This window comes from Micropterus dolomieu, linkage group LG13, assembly GCF_021292245.1.
Source record: "Micropterus dolomieu isolate WLL.071019.BEF.003 ecotype Adirondacks linkage group LG13, ASM2129224v1, whole genome shotgun sequence".
Taxonomy (NCBI): domain Eukaryota; kingdom Metazoa; phylum Chordata; class Actinopteri; order Centrarchiformes; family Centrarchidae; genus Micropterus; species Micropterus dolomieu.
This window is the reverse complement of record NC_060162.1, coordinates 11,107,336-11,117,565: the sequence shown is the minus strand read 5'-3', so window position 1 is coordinate 11,117,565 and position 10,230 is coordinate 11,107,336. Positions and strand designations below refer to the sequence as shown.

Below are 10,230 nucleotides of genomic sequence, written 5' to 3'. Positions count from 1 at the left end.
GTTTTTTTAAGTAAGAAAAAGTCAAGTAAAACGCTCAGATATTAAGTCTGATACTGTCTGTCTGTAGTGTCAAAGTCGTAATAGAGGCAAACTTGATCTCTAAATTAACTCTTATTGCGAGATTTCAGTAACTCTTATAAGTATAAAGTCTACGATGGATGAATACAAAACCCTTCTCTATAGGTCTAAATATATTTTATATTTCAAATTTCGCTTATTGATAAGCCTTATTGGTGCTTATTCTCCTTAATGTACATGTCATAAATAGCTATTTGGGAGTAGGCAAAGCATAGAATAATTCCGTGTTGAAACATGCATTTATTTAGGCATAGTGAGTAATGGCCTTGTATCAAGGGTGGCTTGGGAAATCGCTGGCCCTCCCCCTTTTCAGCTCTACTTAGAAGCAATAATATTATATAACATGACCATCTGCTCTTCACATTGATTTAAAAGTCCCATTATGCGACATAACCATGGTGAATGTCAGTGAACATTTGAACAAGGACGCGCTTGATGGATGTCCTCAATAGATAAGTTAAAGAGTGCATATTTATTCCCCCCCCACCCCTTTAAAAAAAAGATGTCTCTGTCATTCGTGATAACTGTTTTCGTGTTGGCGTGCGCGCAACAGTGATTGAGGTTTTTGACAGCTTGCGTGCGCGTGCATGCCCGTTGATGCTGCTGGCGCTGTTGCAAGAGGAGAGGACTGAGGCACGACTGTCAGTCTTCCACAATAAAACTATTTACAATATGCAACTTGGGGTTGTGTCCATGTGACACTGCTCTGTCAATCACTGGAAATCTGGAATCAGTACAGACACAAACTGGGACAAACGATGAAGCGATCATGACTATGTAATGACATCTAGCGGCGCTCTTGGGAACCAATTTCACAAAGTCACAACCCAAGGCATGATGACATACTGGATAGCAAATGGGATCTGTCTTTATTGATAGAGTATAGGCATCTGTCAAATGCCTATCTGTTGAAATCCGAGGCCAATAAACTGCAGGCTAGGGTAGAATCGTGATATGACCTGTCAATGATGAAAAAAAGAAAGAAAGAAAGAAAGAAAGAAAGAAAGATTGTGTTTATGTTGTCTGGTTGAATTTAATTAGTGTAGAAGGCGTCAATAGGCGGCAGTATAGGACCGGTGATGCACATTACAGTGATTTAAAAAAAGAAATAAACAAACAACATTACATTCACTTGTCTCTCCATATTATTTGCGGGCTATGATTGAATCATGAATGAATGACAAAAGAGCATCATCAGTGTGAGTCATTGCGCATTTAGGCTACTGCAGGCTATAATAGCCAATTACTATATAAACAATTTTCTTTTAAATGAATGAACAAAATAATTGTACAGGAGGATAACCTCTGAGAGCGACTGTGAGTAAAAACTTTTCACCTACAGAACAAAGGAGTTCTATTAATAACCACCACCACAACAACCAAAAGCCAGCCACCTGAGGTCATTCATGTCCTGCTCATTTTTTTTTATCAGGTAGTCTAATAGTTACAGTCTACAGTTCAAAAACATGTGTTGTGCTCGTTCGGTTATTGACACCATTTTTTAGACAATAGGCTATTGTATTTGTATTTAGCAGTACAGAAAAGGCTACCATGATTTTATTATGTCATGTGAAACACACTGTACATAGGCCTATTCATCAAGGAATTCACATTTTGGCACAAATGGTTCACCACCTGAAATCAGATATTAACATTATGTGGTATATTATTTTTGTCCTTTGTGGTCATTCTTATTACATCTATTTAAATCATATGTTTGCTGAGCATGAGAATACTCGAGTTAATTTAATTCCCCACGGTGACTCTTGTAACTTTCGCCGCTGCATCGACCTAAATTCGTGATGCGGATCAGTAGTTCGATGTAATCTGGTTCTCTCCGTGCACAGAGCCTGTGATTGGCTGTGATTGGAAGCCCCGCCCCTAACATGAACGCGCTCAGGACTGAATGGCAATGTCTAGAGCGAGCTACTAACTTCAAGAGACCGGTTAGCTGAAAATGGCGATATTATATAGATACCTAAAAAATCCTGACCATGTTAAAGTTAGTTTTGCAAGACATGTCCTCACACCCTCTTTATAAAGGGGAGAAAAAACACACACACACACACACTCGACACACCCCAGCTCCACGCCCTCTACATATTTTATTGGCTAATGAGGAGCTTTGGGGAATTCACGGCGCACCTAATTGGCTGTTGTTGACAGCAATCAGGTCTAATCGGCACGCGATTGGCTGAGCGTTAGGAGGAAGTCAAGTGTCGAAACGTTTCGGAGGATAAACTCGGAGTTGACAAAAGCGATCAGTTCAGTTGAAACATTTTGGACACAGTTTGTTTTTAAATTTCCAAGTTGTGTCCTGGACGGACCACGCTGGCGACGATTACCTTATCCGGCCGCGAACCAACCCCCCGTGCCGTGCCAAGGACTTGGTCTCACTGTGGACTTGACCACCACCGCACGGCAGAGAGAGAAAAGTGGGACTTTATTGTTCAAGGCTAGCTAGCTAGCTTTGCCAAGCGGCTTGTTTTTGTGTGTGTAGCGTGGACCGTAGGCTATATGGCTGCGACTTACGAGCCAGTATATGGACTTTCAGAAGACGAGGTAAGACTTAATCTCAACAAAGCTTTGTTATGCAGACGGCCGTCATGAATAGGTGTCTCGGACAGGGGGGTTCTGTCTGAGATAGCTAACACCAGCTCAAGCTAACATGCCCTCACCCACGATAACAATGCATAGTAATGTCTAGGCAGCTGTCAATGTCCTCCCCACGGTCTGCATGTCCATTCGTTTACTCACTGTAGTTTCAGCAACAACAGCACCACTTCGGAGTATTAAAATTAAATCGTTCAGTTCGACGGAGCAAGCTGTAACGTTAGTGTTTTCCCTCGCTGCATCCTCTTTTTGAATTAATGTGTGAACAACTTGTAGCTCGACTAGTAACGTTACCTCAAAGTGCTATTATTTTGAAGCCCAGATGTGCAGAGGACAATTGATTAATGCCTTTGTGTGGAGGGGCTGGATGGCATTAACGTTACAAGCTAACCACTCTGTCAGATTTAAACACCGCCTCCTGTCTGTAACCAAAGCTGAGGCATGTCATCTGAGGTCGATATCCACTTTGGTGGTATCTCTGTCGCCTTTGACATTCAGGCTTACATCAATACTCTAGTATAAAGTAATGCCATAATGCAAACCTTGTTTTACATGGTAGCACGGTAGTCACGAGTCAAACACAGTGACTCCACTGATTGACTAACAATTCATTTGCTAATCAAGCAGCTGTCATGTCAGCCCACCTCATATTGGATATTAAGGATTTTTTTTGGATGATCCAGATGGATTACTTAACAATATGTTTATGTTCATTCAAGGTCCTCAGAGGAAAAGTGACTGATTTTTGAGTTTGTTTGTCCTCTGCTTTCATCTGTAAACTGTCAGTCTTTTAACAGGATGCAGAAGATTATTTTAATGTGGCCTTTTTATGCCAGTTTAGTGGACATATGTCTCAGCAGATACACTGTTCATTGAACTGGCTGATATTTTAAACCCATTCAAATTGAATATCTTTCTTTAAAAAAAAAAACAATAACAAAATTTATTGTGAAAATCTTAAGACATGGATCATCAGCATTTTCATTTTTAGTCTGTATCCCCTTCTTCCACCTCTACCCATGCATCCGTACAGTACATGTAAACATACACGAAAAGAACATAACATCATTTAACATTTTTTAGCAAGATCAGAACATGTAATAATACACTTTATTTCGCAGACTATACACAGTCAAACTCAGTCTGTGTTTGCTCTGCTTTCTTGAGGAGGTAACGCTTATTGTGCTGTTTGTCAGTCAGTATGGGAGGGGAGGCATACCTGTAACAGAATTTCACATGCTGCAACACAGCGGACTTTGGCAAGGGTTGGCTCACTTTTGGTTTACATTCATCATATTACAGACATTGCTTCACATCACTTGCAATCTCCACAAGTAAAGGTGTTAAGACAATTGTGGGTTCACATTCCATGAAACACTAAACTTCCTGTGTTCATGAGGTAATAATGATAATAAACTTTATTTTATAGAGCGCCTTTAAAAGCAGCTTCTCAGAGCGCTGTACATAAAATCACAATCCACACGAAAATATAACAAATAAAAGTTAACAAAAACAACATAAAAATAATATGAAACAATCACAAAAGGCATCAGCAATCGAATGCAAGTTTAAAAAAGTGTGTCCTGAGAAGAGCTTTAAAAATGCCAAGGGTCTGGGCTTCCCTGAGTTCAGGAGGAAGAGCGTTCCAGAGTGAAGAAGCCTAAACAGAAAAGGCCCTGTCACCCATAGATTTTAGGTGCGATTTTAGGTAAACGTCCAGTATCCAGTCTGAACAAGGCCATGACCTAAAGTAACAGCTGGGTTAGCCTGGCCTCCCACCCCAACTTCCTCCTTTGCTTAATTATCTGGCACTTGTCATATATAAAATTGTGACTGACTTTGTTGTCAGGCTTTGTGTAAATGTCATTAACTTATCTCAGACCACCCACCAAGAAGCAGTGTGCCAGTGATTTTACTTTAGACCCCATTTCAAGTTGCTGTGAAGTAGAGAAGCGGGTACAGCTGTAAACCAAGCATGGTGTGTGGTGGTTAAACTCAACCTACAGGTCTACAGGAGGTGCTGCGGGAATTAAATGCATACACGCAAACATTAACTAATGAAACTAATAAATACATATTATTATAAATATAATAATAATAATAATAATAAAAAACTTGTGGTTCTAATCTACTACTCCAATACTCTTGATTTAAAAAATATATCCAACCTTCCAACCTTGTACAACATGTGTTTAGATGACTGATCATACCCTTGATTTTAATTTTCACCCTCGACGTGAATGTGTCAGTCTTGGAGTGTCTGGACATACCAATTTCTGACCACTAATGCATAATTTTTACCTGTGAATCGCAGTCCGTTACTTATGCACCACCCTGTTCTATGTGCACATACAGTACATGCACGCTTAATGAACAAAGCGCCCCTACTTTTTGTGCAACTTTTAGAAATTCTGACTACCCATCTCAATGACCTGCTTTCATTTTCTGTTCAACTTTTGATATAGTTGCTCAGAAATAGAATTAAAGTAACTTGCAACTTTGGGTAAATTAAAGCACACGTAGCTGTAAAAGAGAGTGCAGCAAGGCTGAGAGGAGGTGAAAGAAAACCAGTCTTCAGGTTCACTGTGTTCACTGAGCTACTTTATTAGAATATGGTAAAAGATGCAAAAACATGCTACTTCTCAAATCCTATATCAGAAAATCTTTTTCAAGACTATCGAGCAGCTAGTAAATCCAGATTCTCCAAATGGTTCTTTTGAATATGATGCTGGCTGTGAGAATTATTTTTTATTTTACAGAGAAAGTGGAGCATATCGGGGTCAATATATTGCCTTGTATGACTTTTGCTGATGTTGATTCCCCCGTACACTTACCCTGAGCCACATCTCCAATTTAAAATCGTATCTCACATGAAGGTGTCCTTTAGTCCAGTAGATGTAATGCCAACAAAGCTTTTAATTAATGCATTTGAAACAGTTGGGCCGTGATTGTTATCAGCTCTCTATCCCTGGGCTGTGTCCTAGTCTGCTTCAAAACTGCTAGTGTTCAGCCACTCCAAAAAAAATAAATATGCCTGGGCTTGACCTGATGGTTCTTGAAAGTTCCATTCTTGTACTGTTTGTTTGGAGTGCTGCTTTTGACTCGATCGATCGCAGCATTTTATTAGAAGAGCGCGAGGAAATGGGTGGGCATATCGGGTACTGTACGGAGTCGGCTCAAATCCTATCTTTTAGATAGAAAATTATCCATTAACAACCAGAAGTCTTTGTTTGCTGCTGTGAAATAGGGGGTACCTCAAGGGTCAATTGTGGGACCAGTTTTATTCTCTCTTTACATCCTTCCATTAGGCAATATTATTTGTAGATATAGTGTTTCCTTTCACTGTTACTGTGCTGACGACACAGAGTTGTTTGTCCCTGTGACGCCCACTGACCTCAGTATGCGGAGTTCTTTATAGGAATGCATAGTAGATGTAAGAAACAATCAAATACTGCCGTCTAATCGATGTTTTTAAAGATACAGAAACTATTTTACATGCTTTTTCTCGCGCATGGATAGCTGTAACCTTTTTACATGGCCAAATAGAAAAACTGTAGACCCGGTAGAGACACTACAGACCTCAGCTGCCTGGTTTTAGCCTCTTTATACTGGCTTTCAGTACATTGTAGAATTAATTTTAAGGTGCTTTTTATTACTTACAAGTCACTAAATGGTCAGACTCCTTAGAATATCTCAGATCTTTTTTCCCCATATGACCCTGCTCGTGTCTTGAAATCCTCTGGCAGGGGCCTTTTATGTGTTCCAGACTTGGCAGAAGACTAAGCGGGACAGAGATTTTGAAATAACAGCCCCTCTGCTCGAGGAAATACAGCAAGCTGAGTCAATAGCTTCTTTAAAATCTAAGCTTGAAATGTACTCGTATTGCACCACCTTCCCTGATCCTTCATCTGATTGTAGTTTTGATTATAAATGTGATTCATTTAATATTTCTTTTATTGTTGTCTTCGAATTTGTGTTTTATGTGTTCTTTGCTTGCTATGTGAAGCACTTTGTAACTTATGTGCTAAATAAATAAATAAATAAATAAATAAATACAGTTTTACTCTGCAATATTTAATTAAAGCTTATGTCATTGATTGGTTTTAAATGTTGACTGATGGAAAGCTTTCTAGGTCAGGGTTATTGATAACAGGTTGCAGGCAGCCAGCAGCCTGAAATATTTAAAGTGGCTTGATTGTGAGGTTATGAAATCTTTTTTTTTTTTTTTCATTTTAAATGTTTTGATCCATCATCTCTTTCTTCTGCAGCATGAAACGAGAGTGCTGCGGGTTAAGGTCATTGCAGGAATTGATCTGGCGAAGAAAGACATCATTGGAGCCAGGTGAGCATCACAGCCCCTTTTTTCTTTTTTGTTGTTTTCAATTACAACACACCAGAAGATGCTGTTTTCGTTATGCCACTTTCATGTCATCATTGTTAAATCAATGTGTAGGCCTGGTCAGTGCACCCAGTGTTTCCAACAAGATTTTAAGAGACTATGACGGGCATGGACCCTCTCTGGGGGAAAATCTTGTACATTTTAAAGTTAAATGCATTAATTTGGTGCAAAATTAAGAGACTTTCTATGAAAAACTCTGCACTCTTGTAAACAGTGTTGCGCTATAGTAAACTATTTAATCATAAACCCATTGCATAGCTATAAATGGAAATGAAACAGCAACATATGTCAACAAATGTTTTTCCAGCAACACTAAATCAAAGAATAGAAGATAGAATATGCAATTTCCCAAACATTTTATTGTGTTTTTTTTCTTTTAATGGACACACATCATATGTTTTTATACTTTCTATGAATATAATCCAATTTATCTTTTTTCCATACTGTATAGACACCTTATTTTGAAAACCGGACATTGTCACGTGTATCCTTGCGCTAAATTCATCAAGTCCGACCCAATTTGATAAATAATGTTGTATGTGGTTCTCGTATCGCATAACATGAAGACTTCATAGCTTCTCTTCAGGTAGGACTCTCATACTGCAACACTTGTCTTTGTAAAGACAGAAAATTACAGGATAAAGTCGCTAACCTGCCTGCCAGCTCCCACTGGTCAGTTTCACTGGATTTTCCATAAAGGCTTTAATACGTGTGCTCTCCAAATTTAGGCACTGCTAGCTTAATCACCTTCTCACAGACGAGTGACAGAAACAGACCATTAAGGTTACTGTAGTTACCTCAAAAGAAAAGTGGTTGTCTGGAGTCAGATGCCAAAGTGTGTGAGCTGCGAGCTTACAGCAGTGTGAAGCAGCGCCCACAAAACAAAATATTAGAGGTCTGAAATGTTAATATGAAATGTGTATAAGTATTTTTGGTTCATTTTGAAACTATGGCGGAGCAAATTAAACTGTGTCGGGCTGGTCTTGTTAATTAATGGGAAACACTGGTGCATCTTCTGCAGACTGCCCCTAATATTGCACCTGTATCGGCTAAGTTGGTCTTATATTTTAATATGTTAGCTGGTGTTCAGCTTCTAAAGATTACGTATGTATCGTAACAAGCAATATTTAAACAAACATAAGAACAAGTACAGGACCTGTATATGTCATCGCATATAGCATCTTACTCTTTGATTTAGAGGGGATCCTTTCAACCGTGGACGGTGCTTCACTGCATTCCTTTTACTTACAAAGACCTTGAACTCCAAGTGTTAATCAATCATTACCCTCCTGCCACTCCTATCCTATTCATAACCCACCCCCAGATAATGGCATTTGACTAATAATTATACATTCCACATACTTTCTCACATGTCGGATCACACAGATGTTAATCTTTTGATGGTCTTTGAAGCATTATGTCCATCAGTGGGCCTTTGTCTTATGTTGTCTGGCCTCCTTTCCCCATGTGTGATTCTGTGATGAAGTGCAACCCACTGTTATCGCAACTTTTATGTTGTGTTACATAATATGTTTGTATTTGAAGGCTGTGTTTTAGTTTTTTTTTTTTTTTTTTTTTTTTTTTTTTTTAATCAAGAATAAGCTCTTTGACTTCTGCCTTGAATTTAAATTACCTACCTCTCTGTACCTGCAGTCCCAGACTGCTGTGACCAATTAATGATACACAGAGTGACGATCAATCACTGCTGAATTGTTGCGCTAAGTTCTAAGTTAAGTTCTTATGAACTTGCTCCTTCTTAGTCCAGACCAAATGCATCATTCTGTTAGTCCAGGGCCTAAAATTAAGGATAACACCTTTAATGGGTTTAAGGTTAAGTGACGGAAGCCATTTATTTACTTGCTTACTTACAGTTTTGTATACCTTCAGGAAGTAATAGACTGCCATTATTTTCAAAGACACATTTAAAACCTTGCCCGGTCTTGCCTTACAAGGAGAGATTAAAACTCATTTAAGCTAGTCAAAAATTCTGATTATATTTAGGGATTCACATATCCATTTATGTTGCTTTCTTTTCATTCTCGACAATACCCTCCCTTGAAGGCAAATTCTTTGAAGGCTGTATTGAGATTCCTGTTAAAGAGGCAGTTTTTTTTGTCTGTACATGAAAATGTAATGCAAATAGGAGCAGTACAGCAGTGGTGCCATCCCAGGAAAGGGTCAGTACAGGCTCCCACACTGAAGATTGCATTTTGTCATTCTTTAGCTGCATACTCATCAGTAACTACTTCTGGTAAACAATGAGCATGAGAAGGTCCACAAATAGTCTAGACGAGACAACACCCATTTGGAGCAAAGCTTTACTCCTACTCAGCTGCCTTTTTTTTAATGCACTTTGTATCTGGCTGAAATTGCCATTTGAGTGGTGTAAGCCTCATCTAAATTTGAACACTGTTCCAACTGTTTGTTTTATAGTAAATGCATTGTATCTGACGGAAGACAAAGCGGATGTTGTCAGAGAGAGAGCCTGGCATGTTTAGCACTGTGTGACTGCTACACACATGCCAGAGTGCATGTGTTAGCATCCTGATGCCCTGCTGGCAGGACAGCTCAGCCTGGCTCAGGAGAAATCTGAACTGTAATGAAGAAACACTGAATGAGGTCTGGATATGTGGCTAGCTACCACAGGAGACGGTGCTGACTTGGCAGTCTGTCACCTCATAAGATGCTCAAACAGTGCTCGCTTGTTCTTTTCTTCTTTTTACTCAAAACCTGTTCCCATCGCTGCTGTATTCTGTGATACAGCTACTTTCGGTTTAAATAAAACACTCCTAGGTTTTGTCTTTGAGGTCGAGGGACTCTCATGCAATCAACCAGTGGACTTGAGCTACCATTTTAATCGAGCGGCCCATGCTAGCTTTCACCGTCCAGTGTAGCCTGTTTTCCTCAGCAAGATTTTTGTTAATAGAGGGAAGGAGACAAGAAGAAGTCTCAGTGCAATCTAGATACAGTATGCCCATTGTTTCTGTTGAGTCACAGCACATCACAGAACTGCACAAACACACAATTAGAGGCTGTGGGATTCCTGGAGATGTTAATTAGCAATCAAGCAGCAGGTTTTATATTTCCCTTTCCTTAGCTCCCTCTAAACTACTGCACTTAAACTGACTGGCCAAATCAAA

General features: G+C 39.4%; 1 protein-coding gene across 3 annotated transcripts in view; it reads left to right on the top strand.

Moving 5' to 3' along the window:
• The first annotated feature begins 2,325 nt into the window (after window positions 1–2,325).
• The window catches only part of nedd4l (NEDD4 like E3 ubiquitin protein ligase), a 48,393-nt gene continuing 40,488 nt past the window's right edge, over window positions 2,326–10,230 (top strand). For all 3 annotated transcript variants that reach the window (XM_046066563.1, XM_046066564.1, XM_046066562.1), the window contains exons 1-2: window positions 2,326–2,640; window positions 6,960–7,033. In XM_046066563.1, coding sequence (XP_045922519.1) covers window positions 2,596–2,640; window positions 6,960–7,033 — 119 coding nt within the window. In that variant the 5' untranslated portion in view covers window positions 2,326–2,595. The remainder of the gene's footprint in view (window positions 2,641–6,959; window positions 7,034–10,230) is intronic.